Source organism: Bos indicus x Bos taurus, chromosome 22, assembly GCF_003369695.1.
Source record: "Bos indicus x Bos taurus breed Angus x Brahman F1 hybrid chromosome 22, Bos_hybrid_MaternalHap_v2.0, whole genome shotgun sequence".
NCBI lineage: Eukaryota > Metazoa > Chordata > Mammalia > Artiodactyla > Bovidae > Bos > Bos indicus x Bos taurus.
In genome coordinates this window covers 7,106,189-7,128,345 of record NC_040097.1, presented here as the reverse complement: position 1 = coordinate 7,128,345, position 22,157 = coordinate 7,106,189, and the positions used below count along the sequence as shown (strand labels likewise).

The 22,157-nt window shown below is 50.1% G+C and overlaps 1 protein-coding gene across 1 annotated transcript in view; it reads right to left on the bottom strand.

Annotated features, from left to right (window-relative positions):
• The window catches only part of LIMD1 (LIM domains containing 1), a 79,121-nt gene that overhangs the window by 34,970 nt on the left and 21,994 nt on the right, over nucleotides 1–22,157 (bottom strand). The window contains exon 2 of the mRNA XM_027522267.1: nucleotides 7,640–7,741. Within this exon, the coding sequence (XP_027378068.1) occupies nucleotides 7,640–7,741 (102 nt within the window). The remainder of the gene's footprint in view (nucleotides 1–7,639; nucleotides 7,742–22,157) is intronic.

The following is a 22,157-nucleotide window of genomic DNA, read 5'->3' as shown; positions in this document are numbered from 1 at the left end:
ATGGTCATAGGGCCGCAAAGAGTGGACACGACTGAAGTGACTTAGCACGCACGCATACTCACGCGGGTCTGTCATCCCGGTACTATCATCAGGCCAAAATCTGGGCGCCCAGTGGCCCAGTCAAGTTGACACATAAAATTAACCATCACAGGGCGAGAGTGGGGGACAGAAGTGTAAAAGAACATTTGAGAGATGGAATATTTGAGAGAGAGGAGATGCTGTTAGCAGGATGAGATCACCAAGGAGACCCAAGCAGTGATTGTGATGGAAGCATAAAGCTCAGTTTTTTGTAAAAGCTCTCACTCCCCGGGATTCTGGCACTCACTGCAACACTGTGTGTTAATTAGGATGCAGTGAGCCCCGCTGCGTGTCAGAGCATCCTACACTCTGCTTTTAGAGTTGAGGAGACCCTGGGTACCACCAGGGCTCACCTTTGGTCTGGTTTTACTGAGGGAACGGGTGCAGATTTCCACCCCAACCATGCGTGTGCAAGTATCAGGTGCTTGTAATGCGGATGTGGCAATTAATGACACAGGTCGCACTGGAGTTACCCTCACAACGTGGCTTAAAAGTCCCAGACTCCTTTCGTGTCCCAGGCACAAAGAAGCTGACGCCTTCCCGCTGTCGAGGACATCATGGCCTCGGAAGGCAGCAACAGAGTCTGCTCTGGGAAACCAAGCCTGCTCCCAATTCTGCTGCATGCAGCAGAAGGGGATTTGCTGGAGAGGGACACGTGACTCTGTGACGACGCGCAAAGTAAAAGCCTCTCCTCTGACCCGCGCAGCCCTTTGCTCAGCTCTGTCTATTTTGGTGGTTTCCTGATTCTGCCCTCGCCCACTGGCTCCCTTTGTTATCTGCCCACTCTCCCTTTCTCACATTCTTGATCTTCAGCTTTTCCCCGAGATCCAGCTGACTCATTCAGCTCACGCGCCAATGCTGAATGTGATGAGAAATATCGGGAATGACTCAGCAGCTCAGAAAACTCAGGGATCAAAGGGCCTAAGGAGGAACAGACCTCTAATGAAAGCCCTTAATCCATTCCTCTCCTATGGGTGCATCATACCCGCTAACGAATTCTGACTCCCCTATTCCAAGTACCAGGCCACTCCTTTGCATTCACACATTGAAAATATCCCCGAACCCAGTCTTTGCTGTCACACAGCACCCAGGTGGAACTGAACCTGAGATGTCACGGCGAGACCCCGTGTCTCTCTAAGCAGAGCTCATTAGATACAGTGGCTGCGATCAAGGGCTGTGCGTCCACACGGTCCTGGTTTCCATTGTCAACCAGGTTATTTAACATCAATATAACTAACCAGAAGGAAACTCAACTTTCCAAGCCTCTGCTCATCCATGAAATGAGAGTAATAACAATGCTGAACTCACTCGGGGTTGATACGCTGATTCAGTGAGCAGGGGGAGGGCTTGGGGCAGGGGCAGGCCGACAGTAAGCTAGAAAGCTTACCTGTGAATTACTTATAAATACTGAGATGACTCTTAAGAAAGCAGGCCTGCCATGAGTTAAAGAGAGACCTCCCTAATTCAGGCTCGACTATTTCAGAGTCTGGACATCTCCGAAAGCTGGGTTGGTGAGGCGGCATATACAAAGTCAATGAAACATCACTTTGCCAACAAAGGTCTGTCTAGTCAAAGCTATGGTTTTTCCAAGAGTCATGTGCAGATGTGAGAGTTGGACCATAAAGAAGGCTGAGCACTGAAGAATTGATACTTTTGAACTGTGGTGCTAGAGAAAACTCTTGAGAGTCCCTTGGACAGCAAGGAGATCAAACCAGTCAATCCTAAAGGAAATCAACCCTGAATATTCATTGGAAGGACTGATGCTGAAGCTGAAACTCCAGTGCTTTGGCCCTCTGATTCAAAGAGCTGACTCATTAGAAAAAACCCTGATGCTGGGAAACATTAAGGGCAGGAGGAGAAGGGGGTCTACAGAGGCTGAGATGGTTAGATAGTATCACTGACTCGACAGATATGAGTTTGAGCACACTCCGGGAGCTAGTGAAGGACAGGGAAGCCTGGCATACTGCAGTCCATGGGGTTGCAAAGAGTTGGATATGACTAACAGAAACGAAACACCCTCCAAGGACCTTCTGGTACTTTAGCTGTGAACTTCCTGGTGGATAAATCATCAGTCTCTGATTTATTCACTAAGAACCTCTGTCCCACAAATCTGGGCTTATTTCTAGTTGTTTCATTTACTCAAAGGAATGGATTGGTACTTTCTAGTGTCCTCAGTTCAGACTCTAGCCTATAGATGACTCTATAGACTCTAACTCTATAGATAGAGTTCCCCAGATGTTTAGTCGACAAGTCATGTCTGAATCTTTGCAACCCTGTGGACTGGAGCCCACCAGGCTCCTCTGTCCATGCGGATTCTCCAGGCAAGTATACTGGAGTGGGTTGCCATTCCCTTCTCCAATGGATCTACCTGACCCAGGGTGGAACCCTAGTCTCCTGCACTGGCAGGCAGGTTCTTTACCACTGAGCCGCCTGGGAAGCCACTTTCCCAGGCGGGGTCTAAATAAAGGTGTGAGATCTCACCAAACAACCCCTTCACTACCTTCAGCAAGCATGGACGTTTGGGTTTTGGCAGGTGGGATGGGCAGCGGCACACATTCTTAGTTTGGCTGTGTATCTTCCCTCAGGGATGGTTGGCAGATCACAATGCATGCCTCCGTCCAGGAACACAACACTCAGAGTCACCTGCTCTGGCCATGACCTGCACACCTCAGCCCTGTCCCAGGAGGGGACCCCATCCGCCCTCCTCTGAGCTCAGGCCCACACTGGGCATATTCCTCATTGGCCTTGGCACTGCCTGCCCCCAAGACCAGGGCACCCTCATGGTCCATGGGCTTCTGGACAGGAGCATCTCTTATCTAGTCCATTATTTTCTAATCCACACAAAATCCCTACTGAAAAATAGTAGGGGCTGTGAACCAGGAAACTGGTTTCACCCATGATTCCAGGGTGGAATTTATTTAGTCTTTACAAGATGAACAAAAGCTTACTTTCTGGACCTAAAACGGCCTGGGGTGAGGACACAGAGTCTGGACTTCTCTCTGCCTCATAGTTTCTTCTGGAAGGTGCCAAGGAGACTTCACTTGACTCCACAAGCCCAGCAAACTTTTTCTTCCTTCTTGTTCAGCCTCTCTCGAGCCCCACACAGGCGCCAGCTTCTCCTCGGACTGGCCACTTGACACAAGGTGTCCAGACACGCGGCATGTGGCTGCCGGCCAAGACCGTGCCCTCCCTCCACCCAACTGTGCCCACAGCTCCTGAGAGCATCCAGCTTGGGTGGGCAGAGCCCGTTGTGGGAGAGGGAGACCCACTGCACACATCTCCATGGCAACCAAACATACCCACCGCTGGAGGAGTCTGTTAAGAAAGAACTTTAACAAACCACATAAACGCCCACGCCTCGTGCCCTGAAGGCTTGCTTCTGGGAACCAACTCCAAGGAAACGACGCACTAGAGGGAGAAAAACACACAGGCACAGAGACACTTGCTGGAGCCATGTGTAATGTGCGCGTGTGTGGCTGACTCATTGGTGTGCAAAGCAACGCTACTCCAATACAAATTAAACCAACAAGAAACCCCAGACGTGCCCTGTGCCATCAAACTGTCGAACGGCTCAGCTGACAACCATGTAACTATTAAAATTATTAAACATAAAACGATTTATTTTAAAACTAGTAAAATGACCACTAACGTAACGAATGTAACGGTGTAACTAACAAAATTATCACTGTTATTACAAAGATGACAGAGACATGGGGGAATGTATGCCACAACGTTAAATCGGAAAGGATACAATATCGGTGTACAAGACAACTCTAAAAAATGCGTATAAATGTGGACAAAATCTAGAAGGGAAAATACCTGTTAGAGAATGATAACAAGACGGGTTTCTGTCTTTGAAACTTTTTGTGGCTGTCATGTTGTTCCCACACTAAAAATGAACTAGACATTGTTGCCTGTTGGCAGATGGGGAACTTCCACCATCCAGAGGCAAGAGGTTTGTCTGCGTGTAGACACCTTGGGATAGGAAGGCGGCTACGGACCACATGACCAGGCAGCTTGTCCAGGACTGGCTGCTGAGCACCCCAGAACTCACACGGCAGCCACTGACCCTTCTGTCTCAGTGTCGTCCTCTCCGGGGTGTGCGAGAGGGATAGAGGCACCTCTGACAGGCCCTTTCTGTTGCTCACGAAGGGAATAAATTGTCTGAACCTAGAAGTAGCTCGTTTTATCTCTAATGGTCAAATCTATCAGGCCTTGGCCTTGCCTTGTAAGTGCGTGAGAGCTCAACAAGATGCCAGCATTATGTTTCGATAAAGTATCAACAAGACCCAAGAAGCGAGTGTGTGAGAGTGCAGGTGTGTGCACGCATGTGTGTGTACCTACAGAAAAACATCACAATGGTGTTTCAAGCCAGATTATTTTCATAAACGAAATGAGGAAACAAACACACACACAAGTATGGAAAAAAACCACACTTATCACATACACTTTAACCAACCAAACACATGTTCAAGGCTAACCTAATCTAGATTTAGAAGCCATGGATTCAGCTCAAACGCTCAGTTTTCAGCCTCGAGAGAGGCCCTTCCCCTCTCTGACCCCATTTTTCTCTTCCACCAACAAAGTCGGGGACGGAGCGGATGAGCCTGGCCCCTGCTGTGCTGCGTCCACACGCCAAGGCTCATGGAAACACACTCGAAGACCCGCAGAGCCAGGATGCGGGGCACCCTGGCACCACCTTCCGCTGAAAGCATTCACCGGCAGCAGCAAGTTAACTGAACAAAGTTAACCACTGCTGGCGTCCACGAGAAGCTGCTCAGGCACGTGCCTGGGTCTCCAACCGCCCCCTGCAAGTGGGGAGGAAGCCGCGTGTTTACCCACAACAGGAGTGCCACCACACTCTGTCCTGAGGCCTGGTTTGCTGGCACTGGAACTGCAGAGAGAGTGGTTCATGGTTTATGTGAGAAGGCAGGGTGTGCCTAGTTCAGGAGAAAAGGCTCCTTCCTGCTCAGAAAACACGGAAGGCTTCCTGGGGGAGGAGGCACTGGGGCGGGTGCTAAAGGCAGGACTGAATTTAAATGCCTGCAGTGGGTGTGGAGAGGGGTTTCCAGGGGCGAATGTGGAAGGGAGAAATTCAGTCAGACTGTAATAAGAAAGTAGGAAGCAATAAAACAGAGACAGACCACAGGGCCTTAAACGCGAGAGCAAGCACAATCCCAAAGCAGCTGTCGTCTCAAGTGTGCATATCTGCCTTCATTTCAAAATAAACTGATTGAGGAACTGCCAGCTAGTCAAGCGGCCACTGGCGGAACCAATGGACTCAACAATAGCCTTTGGCCCCCAAGGACTTTCTAGTTCAAATGGTAATTGCTTGAGGTATAAACACAGCCTCTGCTCAATATTTATTTTCTCTTTTCCTGGAAGATAGAGCAAATATCAAGAAACAGTGGCAGGAGCCAAGAGTCTGAGATCATTTTTAAAAGAAGGCATGATCACAACTCTTTAAAAATAAGACAACAACACAGGTCAAAAATTTTATTTAATTCATCAATTAATGAGAGACCAATAAGATGTGATTGGCTTCCCAAGTGGCTCAGCAGTAAAGAATGTGCCTGCCAATGCAGGAGATGTAAGAGATGTGGGTTCAATCCCTGGGGTGGGAAGATCCCCTGGAGAAGGAAATGGCAACCCACTCTAGCATTCTTGCCTGGAAAATTCCATGGACAGAGGAGCCTGGTGGGCTACAGTCTCTGGGGTCTCGAAGAGTCAGACATGACTCAGTGAGCACGCACACACAATAAGGTGTTACACCTGGGAGACAGGGAAGAACCATCTAGATGCGGCCATCAGAAATGCTGACGTAAATTGCTTAACAGATGCCGAAACTGGTCAGTCGCCACCAGACACAGTTTGCAGAGCTGTGGACAAGAACCACAGGCTTTGCCATCAAGATTTTACAACTTACGGCTCAAAGGCAAGGAAAGGCCCAGAGACCCAGGGAATCTGATAACCAGGGGAGTCCTACATTCCCACTGTGGATGCTAGGAGATGTGTAATCCATCTCAAGTGAAGTGAAGTGAAAGTCGCTCAGTCGTGTCCGACTCTTTGTGACCCTATGGACTATACAGTCCACGGAATTCTCCAGGCCAGAATACTGGAGAGGATAGCCTTTCCTGTTTCCAGGGGATCGTCCTGACCCAGGGATCACACCCAGGTCTCCTGCATTGCAGCCAGATTCTTTACCAGCTGAGCTGCCAAGGAAGCCCAATCCATCTCAAAGTCTTTCACAATTTTCCCTACAAAGGTGAATACTGATGAAGGTGGAAACTCTTAGGCACGTGTTTTATGGAAAACCTAGTGAGGATGAAGCCTGAGGCTGGGAACCAGGGCTGTGTCGTCAAGACATGGCAGGCCCATGCCAACCCAGGGAACGTCAGACTGGGAGCCCCGAGGCTTGCAAGGGCTGTGCCACAATCAGGTGACAAAGACCCTCCCATTTCTGGAGGCTCCTAAAATGAGGAGCCGGGCACGAATCCCAGGTGCTCAGTCTGGTCATGCCTGGGAGTCACCTGAGGAGCTAATAAATCTCTCACGCCCCACTCTAGAAACCCCAGACCTAGAGCTTCCGATTGTGCTGGCCAGGGAAAGGCCATAGCATCACTAGCTTTCAAAATCTCTCCACCTCCCCAACACCACCCCGGTGATTCTAATGAAAAGTCAGGACTAAGGACCACCAGGCCAGACGATAAGACCCCTTTGTCCTAGACACTCTTTGGGCTTTGTTGTAATGTCTTCTTTTAACTGACGGCTGTCAGCCTCAGGGCAAAACTGGAGAATGTTGGCAGAACATTTTTCAAAAATGCTCCTCAAAATTAATCTTTGGTAGATAGCATGAAACAAGCATAATTCATGACTTGGTCAGACTTGACAAACAGCCTCCAATGTGTTAGAATCTTCCACTGTGTTTGCCATTCATTCAATGAGCAGTCTGAGCTGAGCACAGGCCTGGTCTCCTGATTTGATGTTTTAGGCATAACGTCCGCAAAACAATACAAAAATACCCAGAGGTGTTGCTAAGAGGCACCCACACATATTGCTAAGAGGAACCCACTGGTGTGTCGCGTGCATTCACACACACACCCACACTCTTCACTCAAACAGCAGCCTCCAGATGAAAGATCAGGGCAAAAGAGCTAAGAAGGGACCCCGCTTCACACTGGGGTAACTGCTGAATCACCTTTTGGTTGGCTGGTCCCCACAGTGAGGGAGATAAATGACAAGAGGGCAGACAACAGTGAATCCCAGCACTCTCCTCCCGACTCTTCTGAGACCTCTGATGTTATTAGGGATCGCTCAGCTACACCAGAGTGGGCGCCAGGCAGTGCCTGGTACTCTGATGGGCCTTAAGCTAACAGTACCAGCCCCTCTTCTAGAAGACGCTGTCCTGCCTTCCCGCAGGACCACGCAGGGACATGGGCCACATGTCTCCTGGAAGGATGCTCTTCCATCTCCTCCTTTCCTCACTCCTCCTGTTCCTCACCCTGGGCCCCCCACCCCTCCACACACACACACACACACACACACACACACACACACTTACTGCAGGCCGCACAGGTGAAGCACGCGTCGTGGTAGAGGTTCCCCATGGCCTGGCAGGCCTGGCCGGCCCCAAACACCCCCTTGCTGCATTTCACACAGGCTCCTGCAAGGGAAAGAACACAGCAGTGAGTGGGGAGAGAAGCACTGTAATGTGAGTCAATAAAAATCAATGGACAAAAGCAAGATACCCCGCCCTCCCCACAACCAGCCCATCCCCGAATCCTGGGGGTCACTCCTCTAGAATGTCTCTCTCTCTCGCTCTCTCCCTCCATCAGTCTCTCAACTGTCAGTCCTTTCCACTGCAGGAAACAGCCCCGGGCTCGTGTCCATGCTCCCTCCACAGCAGCGTGTTAATGCTCAGAAAACCTCCACTTCTTCCATCTTCTTCCTTGCCCAAAGCTTTCACAGGCTCTCACCGGGGACTTCCCTGGTGGCCTGGTGGCTAAAAGTCCTCACTCCCAATGCAGGGGAACCCGGGTTCAGTCCCTGGTCAGGGAACTAGATCCCACCTGCACCGACTAAGACCTGGTGCAGCCAAAAAATGAGTATTAACTTTAAAAAGGCTCCCACCGTTACAAGGCAACGTCCAACGCTGCACCGTGATTAAAACAGGCCAGACGTGCAGGCTGAGTGAAAGTCGCTCCGTCGTGTCGGACTCTTTGCGACCCCATGGCTCCTCTGTCCATGGAATTCTCCAGGCCAGAATACGGGAGTGGGTAGCCTTTCCCTTCTCCAGGGGATCTTCCCAACCCAGGATCGAACCCAGGTCTCCTGCATTGCAGGCAGATTCTTTACCAGCTGAGCCACAAGGGAAGCCCAAGAATACTGGAGTGGGTAGCCTATCCCTTCTCCAGTGGATCTTCCCAACCCAGGAATCGAACCAGGGTCTCCTGCATTGCAGGCAGATTCTTTACCAACTGAGCTATGAGGGAAGCCCAGTATGCAGGCTGGTCAACTTCAAATTATTTCCTTTAAGTCTCAATGGGAACCACCAACGGGGAACTTACTAACCTCACTTTTTACAAAGAGCGATCAGGCCCCCAAACCCTAGGTCCGTCAGACTGTACGACCAGTGCTCCTTCCTGCCCCCACCCTGGCCGCTGGGTCTCAGCTCCTGGCCTGGGCTCTGGGCTTCCCTGCCTGCATCCCACTCCCACCCTCTGCTCCCTTTATGTGGTCTCTTACGTGGACCAATCCACATAAAGGGGGGTGTTGGGGTCTCCCTCCCAAAGAACTCCCTCATTATAGTCAAATGAAAAAAAATTACAATTATGTAAATAATGTATGAATTTTTAAAAAAGATTCAGGAAAGAAATACACCAAAACTATAAAATTATGACTGATTTCACTGCTTTGCATTTTCTGTATTAGAAAAAAAAAATCCTACATTGCTTTACAGCCGAAAAAAGTCTAGTCTCAAAAAGTATTTTGTATCTGGTTTTTGTTCTTGGCCACGCTGAGCAGCTTGTGGGATCTTAGTTCCTTGACCAGGGATTGAACCCAGGCCACGGCACTAAAAGTACCAAGTCCTAACCACTGGACTGCCAGGGAATTCCCCTGGATCTGTGTAAGTGTATTGTATAGTGTTAAAATTTTTTGAGAAACTGATTATATACTTATATACAATTTATATATAAATACAAATAAACATATGTAGTTTTTCCAAAATTTAAAATATATACAAAAAGGTCCTCTAGGCTTCCCTCGTGGCTCAGTGGTAAAGAATCGGCCTGCCAATACAGGAGACATGGGTTCGATCTGTGGTCCAAGGAGATCCCACATGCTAGGTGGGCACCTAAGCCAGTGAGTCACAACTACTGAGCCTTGCTGTAGAGCCCGAGAGCCACAACTCATGAAGCCTGTGTGCCCAAGAGCCGGTGCTCCTCACCAAGAGACGCTACCGCAATTAGAAGCCCACAGACCGCAACTAGAGAAAGACTGCTCAGCGACGAAGACCTACCATAGCCAAAAAACAAAACAAAAAAACTCCCCCAGCATTCAGCAGGGTAACCAGGGGCTCAGCCAGCCTTTTGTGGCTCTGTCCAATCTGTCAGGCTGTTCTCAGGCTGCAAACTCACAGCCACATTCTGCCTACAGGGCCAAAAGTCCTGTGTTTCAAAGTTCTTATCATTCCAAGCTGATAAACTACATCACCTCCAAAGGAAGTCCAAGCTGACACAGCCTTCATGAAATGAAGCGCACCCGCTCCAACCCCACAAGTCCACAGAGAACGCATAAGTCCAGAACCCGCACACCACTTCACCAATGCTCCCTGAGGAAGCAGGTGCGGCCGTCCATAAGAACAGTCCTGTGTCAGCTGAGAAAACCGGCTCCCGAGAGAATTCGCTGTGCACAGCTCTAGGGGATCACAAGTGGTGGTTATTTGTCGTTATTCTGTTTCAACGTTTTATTACGAAAACTTTCAAGCATGAAAAGAAAAATGGAAAAGAGTCCCATGTGCCCATGACCCCAGTTCTACAATCGTTGGTACTTTGCTGCCCGCCCCTCAGTCAACCCTGCAGTCCAATTCGTGATGCATTTCGCAGTAAGGTGCAGTGAGCAGTCCGCTTCATCCCAAACACTTCAGTCTGAATATCATTAATAAGAGTTCATTATTTGCTTACAGTTATCTTTTTAAGATAAAATTCAAACAGTGAAATGCACAAACTGTAAGTCTATCACCCGATGAGTTTTGACAAGTAACCTTTGTAATGTAAACCCAAAATAAGATACAGAACATTTCCAACACCCCCGCAAGTTCCCCAAGGTGCTTCCCTTCCATCTTCTCTTACTGGCTATGAAATTACCTGTGTATGTGTGTGCGTGTGTGTGTGTGTGTGTGTGAGTGTGCATGCAAACACACATGCAGGATGAAACTACTGGACAGCTGGTATTTCTTTACCTCGCCAACAGCATGATAAACTTGAAAACTCCAAGGAACTCAGAGGCATCAGCGTGTATTTTTGTCTGATTACTTCATATACAACGTAGGCTGCTCAAGTAAGTCAAGGACTACATCTATTCTGGAACTTCCTTGGTGGCCCGGGGCTGAGACTCCACAGTCCCAATGCAAGGGGCCGGGGTTCAACCCTTGGTCAGGGAACTAGATCCCACATGCCGCAACTAAATAGCCCACATGCGCAGTCAAGACCCAACACAGCCAAGTAAATACCCATCCTGGGCAAACTGCATTCCTTTGCTGGCACACTCAGCGCTGCCTCCAACGAGCAGGAAGAGTGACGAGGGCAGGATCCTGCTGGCACCACTCCTCTCTGGGGCTGCTAGAGCAGGCTCATCCGTCCAGAAACCAGCAGTGCTGGCGGCTGCCGCTGGGAGCCGGGGCACCGGCCACTGAAGCAGGTGCGCCAGGAGTGTGTGCGGACATGGAAGCAACAGGGCGGGTGTGCCCGGCACTGGACACGCCTACTGTGCTGTGGCAGGTTCCTGGCTCCCTGGGCACTGGCCCGTCTATCCTAGTGAACTGGGGGCACCTTCAAGATGGGGGCCACATTGACTGTGAGCTGGTGCAGCCACTGGAAAACAGTCTGGTGGTTCTTTAAAAAAACTAGAAGTAGAATTACCATATGATCCAACAATCCCACTCCGGAAAAGACAAAAACGCTAATTTGAAAAGATACATACACTCCAATGTTCAATTTACAATAGCCAGACATGGAAGCAATCCAAGTGCCCATGAACAGATGAATGGATAAAGAAGTGTGTGTGTGTGTGTGTGTGTGTGTGTGTATACATACGCATGCATGCATGCTCAGTCGCTTCAGTCGTGTCCAACTCTGCGACCCCATGAACTGCGGCACACCAGGCCTCCCTGTTCAGCACCAACTCCTGGAGTTCACCCAAACTCATGTCCATCAAGTCGGTGACGCCATCCAGCCATCTCATCCTCTGTCATCCCCTTTTCCTCCTGTCTCCAATCCCTCCCAGCATCAGAGTCTTTTCCAATGAGTTAACTCTTCGCATGAGGTGGCCAAAGTATTGGAGTTTCAGCTTCAGCATCAGTCCTTCCAAAGAACACCCAGGACTGATCTCCTTTAGGATGGACTGGTTGGATCTCCTTGCAGTCCAAGGGACCCTCAAGAGTCTTCTCCAACACCACAGTTCAAAAGCATCAGTTCTTCGGTGCTCAGCTTTCTTCACAGTTCAACTTTCACATCCATACATGACCACTGGAAAAACCACAGCCTTGACTAGACGGACCTTTGTTGGCAAAGTAATGTCTCTGCTTTTGAATATGCTATCTAGGTTGGTCATAACTTTCCTTCCAAGGAATATTACTCAGCCATAAAAAGGATGAAATAATGCCACTGGCAGCAACATGGAAGGACCTAGAGATTACCAAATTAAGTGAAGCAAGTCAAAGACAAATTTTATATCACTTATATGTGGAATCTACAAAGTAATACAAATGAACTTGTTTACAAAAAAGAAATAGATTCACAGAGATAGAAAACAAACTTATGATTACCAAAGGGGAAAGAGGGCAGAGGGATGAATCCGGACTATGAGATTAACAGGCACACACTACTGTATATAAAACAGGTAACAAGGATTTACCACACAGCCCAGGGAACTGCATTCAGTATCTTATAACAACCTATAATGGAAAATAATCTGAAAAAGAATATATACACTGGCTCAGCTAGTAGAGAATCCGCCTGCAATTCGGGAGACCTGGGTTCAATCCCTGGGTTGGGAAGATCCCCTGGAGGAGGGAAAGGCTACCCACTCCAGTACTCTGGCCTGGAGAACTCCATGGACTGTATATAGTCTGTGGCGTCACAAAGAGTCAGACACGACTGAGCGACTTTCACTGTATTATACATACATGTAAAATCAAACTGCTTTGTTGCACATCTGAAACTAACACAATGTTATAAATGAACGATACTTCAGTAAAAAAGAAATAAAAATGTTTAAAAAGTAAAACAAAACCTCCAACAACAAAAAAAATGGGGCCATGCCTTAGCTATGACCCTGGAAGTGTGCAATGAAGAACCACTGAGTTGAATCCATTTCTGTGCAGCTCCACGCACAGCCCATGCCGCCTCCCCTCTGCCCCGGCCCTCACCCGTTGTACCTGGGGTATCCACATCCCCTGAGCGCCTTTTACAGAGATTCAGTCTTACCATCTCTGAACACCTGCAGTCCCTCACAGGGCACACTTGTGCCCTCAACAAACATACATACAAATAGAAACGGATGGCATGGACCTCTGCTGACCACTTCCGGGGCCGCTGTATAAACACAGCGATGGGGCGAGAACTTTCTCTTGAATGGCGATTACTGGACCACGGTGAGGTATCAATAATACTATTTGGTGATTCTGGGGTAGATTTTCAGATCATCCGTCCCAAGTGCCCTGGAAGTAGACTCTAAATCTTGACAAAGAGCAACAAAGGCTGGTTTGTCCGGCAGCAACCAAAGCCGGCTCAAAGCAGCCCGGAAGGAACGTCAAAGCAACGTGAGTGTGGTTCTGCTCACGGACACAGAACCTCCTCACGCTCCACATCCCTTCTTCCCTCTTCATCACCGTGGCCTCCGTGCTTAAGCCCCACAGAGATGCCGGCTGCAAAGCGCAGAGGAGCACTGAGACTCAACAGCGTGGTCAGACTTCCACCCGGCCGCGTGGTGAGCGTGGGGCCCTTGAAGACAGCTCGCCCATGAGGAGAGGCGGGATACACCTCCTGAGTCAGAGGGATGGAGCTGACTCAGGATGCTGTGAACTCAGCTGGTCCAGGCTTGGGGGATAAAATCAGACCACCTCTCGCTCCTGCTCATAAAGTGAGTGGCCGGATGGCAGCGTCTTCCAGTGGACACTGACAACTGCCCAGGCCCCCCTGGGCTTCCTGCTCTGTTATCTCTCCACATCAGGCCTTCCTCTGCTTCTGCAGCCAGTGGGGAGACACTCTCTCTGGCTTCCTCTTGGTCCGCAGGCTGGGACCTACTGACTCCAGCCTCCCCCTCACTCTCTCTCGTTCCTTGGAGCTGCCGACATCCTTGAGCACCGCGCACAGATACAAAGCAAGGAAGGAAGCCACGTGTGTTCTAAACGCTCAGTCACGGCCGGAGGACGTCCCCCGAGAAGCCAAGGAGGTGGGAAAATGTTTCATCCCTGTGGCTTGCAGTGAATGGATAGCAAAGCACTTCATGGGCAGGAAATAGACTCAGTCTTCCTTTGGCATGGGGGAAAAAAATACTGAAGTAAATTTCATATTCTAGGAAATAATGTTCCTACCAGACCCCAGGCTGGGCTTGTTCGTTCAGTGAATGTAGGGTGTGCACCCCTTTCTCAAACCCAAGTTCCATAAAAGTGCTGTGATGAAGGTCACGCTGCTGGCAGGTCTGAAAGATGGAATCTGAGCCCCAGTTCTAACTCAAAGGTCCCATTATCCCCATCTGGTTGGCAGTCACGCAGCTATTCCTGCCACACACGTGGAGTCCCCCTCCCCAAAGGGGGCTCCTTCATCACCACCCCTGCACTGCCCAACACACAGCCTGTTCAGGGATTCAGACTCAGGGGAAGCTCCGCCCCAGATCGCCCACTGGCCATCAGGGCCACCTCCCATTCTGGCGCATCCTATACACCCAAGGCCATCCTCCTGCCCAGAGCCTCCATCCCAAGGCCCCCCGCCCCCGCCCCGCCCCGGTGCAGAGCCCCTCTGTTCCTCCTGCCCTTCCACCGGGGACACTGCAGCTGAAGGATTTACCCACCATGGCTTCTCCACCATTCATTCGGAGCCAGGCTCTCTGCAGACGCTGGCAGCAGGATGGTGAGCAAGCTGACTCTGGCCCTGCCCTCGGGGAATGGTCATCCAGGGAGCCGGGAAACCAGAATTTGCCCGTGCTGATGGGTGAGCTGACCAACGTCACCCCGAGTCTTGTGCTGTGAGCTCACTAAGGGGCCAGCGCTGAGCAGAGGCTCGCGCTTGTGAAATAGCAATACATACAGTGCAATTCCTGCCCCCAGGTCCCCAGTTTGATTCCAGTTCCAGACATGGAGCCCCTAAATCTCTCAGAACGTCTGGGCAAAATGAGCATCCTTGGTTCTACTGAGGAGGTTCTGGGTGGGCTCCTGGTTGGGTGCTGGTCACCAGAAAGACCAAGCCAGGCTTCCAAGTTTGGAATTTTCAACTCTACCGCTCCATCTTCCAGGGAGGGGAGAGGGGCTGGAAAATGAGTCAATCAATTGTGGCTATGTGACGAAGCCTCCTCAACAGGCAGGTTTCAGAGCGCTTTGAGGTTGGGGAATACATATACCTGCCAGGAGAGCGACATACCCTGACTCCCTGGGGCAGAAGCCCCTCGACTAGGGGCCTTTCCCTAGGTATCTCTTCATCCAACTGTTTGACTATATTTCTTATCATACGCTTTATAATAAACTGGCAACTGTGCTTCCCTGAGTTCTATGAGCCATTAAAGCAAATTATCAAACCCAAAGAGGCGGGGTGGGGGGGTGGGAGCCCTGATTTGCAGCCGGCCTGTGGGAAGCAGAGGTGACAGAGTGGGAGGGGACGTCTTGTTAGGGCTGTGTCCTCACCCAGTGAGGGCTGTGCTAACCCCGACCAGCATCAGACTGAACTGAACTGTAGGACACCTGGCTGGTGCTGGAGAATTGGTTGATGTGGGAAAAACCGTATGTCTGGTGCCCGAAGCGTGAGCACTAGGGGTATAGAGGCAAAACAGAAGTGAGTTTTGTTTTTTTCCCGAAACAGGACTCAATGAGGGGTTGAGTCACAGACCCACAGTTGGCACAGTGGTCAAGAAACCTCCCGGCAATGCAGGAGACATGGGTCCAGTCCCTGATCCGGGAAGGTCCCATAGGCTATGGAGCAACTAAGCCCATGCCCAGCAACTACTGAGCCTGTGTCCTAGAGCGAGCCCGTGCTCCTCAACAAGGGAAGCCACCACAGTGAGAAGCCCCAGCACCACAACTGGAGAGAGTCCCCGCGCACCAGAACTGGAGAAAAGCCCACCCAGCGATGGAGACTTCTCTTTGCGGTGGCTCCTCCTGTTGCACAGCCCAGGCTCTAGGCACACGGGCTTCCAGAGTTGCAGGAAGCGGGCTCAGTATTTGCCATGTGCAGGCTCTAGGGTTGCACCAGGCAGGCTCAGTAGGTATGGCGCACAGGCTTAGTTGCCGTGTGGCATATGGGATCTTCCCAGACCAGGCATCGAACCTGTGTCCCGTGCATTGCCAGGCGGACTCTCATCTGCTATACCCCCAGGGAAGTCCTCGCAGCTTTATTTTAACTCAAGGAGTCTCCCAGGCTTGCCCCATTTGCTTCCCGTTCCTCAAGGATTGTTGTCCATCCTTGCCTGATATCCAGTATCTTGAAAATCTTTGGTTTATAGACTAATTCAAGCTGGTCTAACTCTCATGGTGTCCAATAGCAGCTTTCAAATGGCTTAGAGGGGGAGAAACTTTTCTCAAAAAAAAGGATCAGTGGAGCCGCAAGTATACATAACAGACAAGAGGGAAACCATGATGGTTGAGGTGGGACAGAGCCTCCGGGAACATCTCGGGCCCCTGAGACAGTTCCAGGAAGATTATTTGAGAAGCAGTCACACAGCATAACTGACCAAATGAGACACCACCCAGCCTAGCCTGGGCAGCGTTCCACGTGAAGTAAGTGATCTTGAATTGACGTTAAATGATCTCCTACACACCCAAAACCAAAAAAACAAATTGGGTTTAGGGCCATGGCACGTTCCCCTGTGGCTTGCAAAAGCAGGATTTACAAACCAGGAGGCCGGCAAAGCAGCCTGAGTATGAGGTTTGGGCTCCAGCAGAATTCCTGCTTCCTTCCTGCAGACAGCCGGACAGCTGGGCTGAGGACCCTGCAGCCATCCTTCCACTGACACACAGCCAACCTGGGTGACGCCCAAGTCGGCACCTTTTGCTGTTAGCACGAGGTCTGAAATAAAAAGACACCATCAGGCCAGCTGATGGGACTGGCCTGGCACCCATTCCCTCCAGCTCACACCTGGCCTTGTCCAGGTGACTGCTCCTCTCCCAGTGAGGACTGGGAGGTGGGGGCATCCTTTTTAGCTCTGCCCAGATGCTGTGAGTCACATGACATCACAAAGCCACGGACCACATATTGCACTGAAGAGGGGTTGAGGCCAGGTGCAGGGCACGCAGTACGGTTAGGGGTGGTTGGGGGAGCAGATTTGAATGAATTAGTCTGCACGCAAGTTGAGCAAGGCTTTTTCTCAGCAGAAGGCTGCAGCCTATGGACCTGGAGGTCAATAGGTTCTGGAAGAGGTGCCAAGCATTTGGGGCAGAACCAGACCAACGGCCCCAGCAACAGACTTCTACCAGTCACCATATAAGCTCACGGAAAAATCCAAGGCAGTGGGAGCCGGGCTCCTGCCTCCCAGGCAGACAGCCGCTTCTCAAGTCTGGCTGCAGGTATCAGAGTGGACGGCCACCCCTCCACCTTCAGAGACTCAGGTTCCAGTCTGGGGACAGGACCACAAGGCCTCAGCTGACTCTAAGATGTGGCCAAGGCAGAGAAGCCCGGATGCGGAGGACACATCCAACCCACACTCCCTGGCCCCTGGGCCTCCCCTGCCTGCCCTCTCTCCCACACATCCTAATTCTCAACAGGCCGCAAAGGAAGTATTTAAGGCCATTCGGGGTTACGGGGTCATTGCAGTCTCGAAGCCACTCAGAACCAATGATGGCTTCACCTCACTGCAGTGGGAAAGGGAGTGTCTCACAGTTTCCCAACCACTACCCTAAGCTCGGGCTCCTTTTGCCAGAGTCCCAGCAGGCGTGCCTCTGCCCCGGGGCACGCCCATCCCCTGGCCTGAATCGTTCCCTGCCCTCCACTCTCTGGAGGAAAAAAAGTTCAGCGTATCCTGGAGCAAACCCTGCACCTGACTCCCCCAGAGCCCCCAGGGCACCCTGAGCCGTGGCGTCTGGGCTTGCCCACTGACATCCTCCCCGTTCCAGAGCCCGGGTATCTTTTTCTCAACTCTAATCTGAAACAGAAACAGCCAGTCAGCGTAGGAAATGGTGTTCCACCTTGTTGCTGCTGTTCAGTCGCTAAGTCGTGTCTGACTCTTTATGACCCCATGGCCTGCAGCACACCAAGCCTCCCTGTTCCTCAGTATCTCCCGGAGTTTGCCAAGTTCATGTTCATCGAGTTGGTGATGCCATCCACCCTGTCAGGAGCCAAATGCAAAGGTGGATGCCGCTCCTCACTGTCTCGGGGGCAGAGATGAAAATCAATGGTAAAAACAGTAAGAGTGTCACGGAGGGTGCAGAGAAAAGGGCATCCTCGCTCACCGTTAGTGGAAGCACAAACGTGGAGGGCCTTTCTGGAGGGCCGTGGGGCACCACGAATTAAATACAAGCCTGAATAACCTCACGCCACCGGACCAAGAATTTAACAAGGTTAAAAAAAGAAAAAAAGATGCTGCCCAAAATGGATATGCAGAGACAGTAAGTAGATGACTTGGGGACACGGGGTCAGGGAGAATCTGCTAAGGAGTGGGTTTTCTTTTGGGGAGGGATGAAGGTGTTCTAAATTAGATATGATGATGGTTGGACAACCAGGTGAATATACTAAAGGCTGCTGAATTGTACACAATCTAAGGATTGGATTTATGGCATGTGAATTATATCTCAGTAAAGAAATATCAATAACCTGAGATATGCAGATGACACCACCCTTATGGCAGAAAGTGAAGAGGAACTCAAAAGCCTCTTGATGAAAGTGAAAGTGGAGAGTGAAAAAGTTGGCTTAAAGCTCAACATTCAGAAAATGAAGATCATGGCATCTGGGCCCATCACTTCATGGGAAATAGATGGGGAAACAGTGGAAACAGTGTCAGACTTTATTGTTTTGAGCTCCAAAATCACTGCAGATGGTGACTGCAGCCATGAAATTAAAAGACACTTACTCCTTGGAAGGAAAGTTATGACCAACCTAGATGGCATATTCAAAAGCAGAGACATTACTTTGCCAAGAAAAGTCCGCCTAGTCAAGGCTATGGTTTTTCCAGTGGTCATGTATGGATATGAGAGTCGGACTGTGAAGAAAGCTGAGAGCTGAAGAATTGATGCTTTTGAACTGTGGTGTTGGAGAAGACTCTTGAGAGTCCCTTGGACAGCAAGGAGATCCAACCAGTCCATTCTGAAGGAGATCAGCCCTGGGATTTCTTTGGAAGGAATGATGCTAAAGCTCAAACTCCAGTACTTTGGCCACCTCATGGGAAGAGTTGACTCATTGGAAAAGACTCTGATGCTGGGAGGGATTGGAGGCAGGTGGAGAAGGGGATGACAGAAGATGAGATGGCTGGATGGCATCACTGACTCGATGGACGTGAGTCTCAGTGAACTCCGGGAGTTGGTGATGGACAGGGAGGCCTGGCGTGCTGCGATTCATGGGGTCGCACAGAGTCGGACATGACTGAACAACTGAACTGAACTGAAAGATGTCATAAAAAAACAAAAATAGTCATCAAACTATTATTAAAATAGTGGATGGTTGATTCAATCATATGGATGATTGAAAACAATTTACGTACCTAAACGAAGAGAGAAAGTTAAATACTGCTGCTGCTGCTGCTAAGTCACTTCAGTCGTGTCCGACTCTGTGTGACTCCATAGACGGCAGCCCACCAGGCTCCCCCGTCCCTGGGATTCTCCAGGCAAGAACACTGGAGTGGGTTGCCATTTCCTTCTCCAATGCATGAAAGCGAAAAGTGAAAGTGAAGTCGCTCAGTTGTGTCCGATTCTTTGCGACCCCATGGACTGCAGCCTACCAGGCTCCTCCATCCATGGGATTTTCCAGGCAAAAGTACTACACAACTTTAAAAAATCATATTCCACAGCACTGCCATCCAACAGAACTTTTTGTGTGATAAGAGAATGCTGTGTTCTACATTGTCCGTGATAACAGCACACGCGATTGTGGAGCCCTTGAAACGCAGCCAGTACACCTGAGTACGGGCTTCCCAGGTGGCGCTAGTGGGTAAAGAGTCCGCCTGCCACTGCAGAGACGTGGGTTCGGTCCCTGGGTTGGGAAAATCCCCTTGAGTAGGAAATTGCACCCTATTCCAGTATCCTTGCCTGGGAAATCCCATGGACAGAGGAGCCTGGTGGACTACTGTCTGTGGCGTCGCAGAAGAGTTGGATACCATTTAACGACGAAACAACAGCAACAACTGGGTAACAATTTCTATTATTTGTTTTGAAGACAGATTCTCAAGGTAGCTCACTTTTAACATCATTCTTCCTTGTGAGAAGGCTCAAAATTGTGCCTGTTTCCCAGGACCTTTGCACAAACATAAACTACTGGAACAAATGTCAGCCTCCAGCAGAACCCACTTCAAAGGCCGAATGGTACAGCATTTACATCACTGCTCCCTTCCCTGTCAGATTATTCCACACAACCCTCTCCTGATGTGGTTCGATGTCCCACCAGCATCTCAGCATCCCCAGCCTGCCCCCATCCGCTCTTCTCCTGGATTATTTTCTAGCCTTTGGCCTCCGAATCCTTTGTTTACTCACATGAGGCTCAGTTGTGCTTTCATCTCCTTCATGTCTCAGCTCAAACGAGGCTTATCAGATAAACTACTGGGTGGCCAGTTAACCGTGAATTTTAAATAAACAGTGAGTAATTTGCTAGTGTAAGCGTATCACATGCAAAGTGGATTTTTAGGTAAGTGAATAACTGTGTAGTATAAGTAGGTCGGGCTTCTCAAGTGGCGCTAGTGGTAAAGAACCTGCCTGCCAACGCAGAAGAGACGGGGGTTCGATCCCTGGGTCAGGAAGATCCCCTGCAAGAGGGCATGGTAACCCACTTCAGGATTCTTGCCTGGAGAATCCCATGAAGAGAGGAGCCTGGTGGGCTACAGTCCATGGGGTCGCAGAGTAGGACGTGACTGAAGTGACTTAGCACCCACGCACTTAAGTATAACATGCATGAAGAAAACCCCACAGAGCATTAAGTTTACAGCTTGATTTTTCACAAAAGAAGCACTCCTGTGTAAACACCATTCAGATCAGGAAGTGGAGAGCTCCAGAATCAGGGTCCACTGCTGCTGAGCCTGTGGATGGCCCGGCACCCCTCCCCACCCCCTACCCCGTGGTGGATCTGGAAAGCATGAGTTTGGACATAAACCCCAGGTTCAAATCTCACCTTGAGCACAGGCGTGATTTCCTCACATGCCAAATGAATTTTAATACGTACACATTTCATGGGGTAACTCTGAGGATCACCTGAGACCGTGTAAGCGCCTGAAATTGCTCCCGGCACATGGGAGGGGCCCAGGAAAAGTTCATTTCCTTCCCTCCCTTTCCAGGGAAGGTGTTTTTCCTTCCTAGTTTCCTACCAGGCCTGAGACTGAGAATGAAAACGTATCAGCCACTCCCCTGACAGTCACCCACACTCCAAACACCTCACAAAAGTCCTGAGTCCTTCTGGGGAGGGGGTGCAGATCTGAGCTCCCTCCATTCCCCCACTGTGTTCTGACCACACTGGGGGGGCAACTGCTTCTGCCCAGGACATGCGGGTGCTCAATGGACATTTGCTGGTTGCATGAATAAACGAAAGCGTGAACGGACAAAGCCACACTCCCCACCCCTGGCTCCTCTCCTGCCCACAGGGCTCCATGCAGTTGCGGGGACCGCCGTGACACAGAGAGGCTCTGAGATGAGTGACTCCACGTAGGCTTAGACAGGAAAGAATCTGCCAGCAATGAGGGAGACCTGGGTTTGATCCCTGGGTTGGGAAGATCCCCTGGGGAAGGGAACGGCTACCCGCTCCAGTATTCTGGTCTGGAGAATCCCATGGACAGAGGAGCCTGGTGGGCTATAGTCCATGGGATCGCAAAGAGTCAGACAAGACTGAACGACTAACACACACACACACACACACACACAGCCGTAAAAGTCTCATAAGAAGGTCTGATGCTGAAGGTACAGCTAACCATGTGCAACCAGAAAGGAATGGGGATAAAAATCCTTTTTTCCACAGAAGAAATCAAGTCTTGAACTTTCCTTAGAAATAACAAAGCTGGGTGACTTCTCTTGTGGTCTAGTGGTTAAGACTTTGCCTTCCAATGGAGAGGGTGCTGGTTTGATCCCTGGTCAGGGAGCTAAGATCCCACATGCCTCATGGACAAAATACCAAAACATAAAACAGAAACAATATTGTAACACATTTAATAAAGTATTTAAAAATGGTCATCATCATCAAAAAAAAAAAAGAAATAACAAAGCTGATTTTAGAGATGGTGAAGATCCACATTCACCCAAGATGAGAAAAGGGCATGATGGAGAAGACAAAGTGAAAGATGCCAGTGGAACTGTGAGGCTGAGGGGACACATCTGTCTCTGCAGTTCCCAGAGTCCTCCCCACCCCATCCACCCTCTCCCTCCCCTGGGAAGTCAGGAGCAGAGAGCTGGGCTGGATTGAGTCCCCAGCTTCAGGACTGGTGGGAGAGGAACACCAGCAAAAGATTTCCCCTTAGAACAAAGAGGA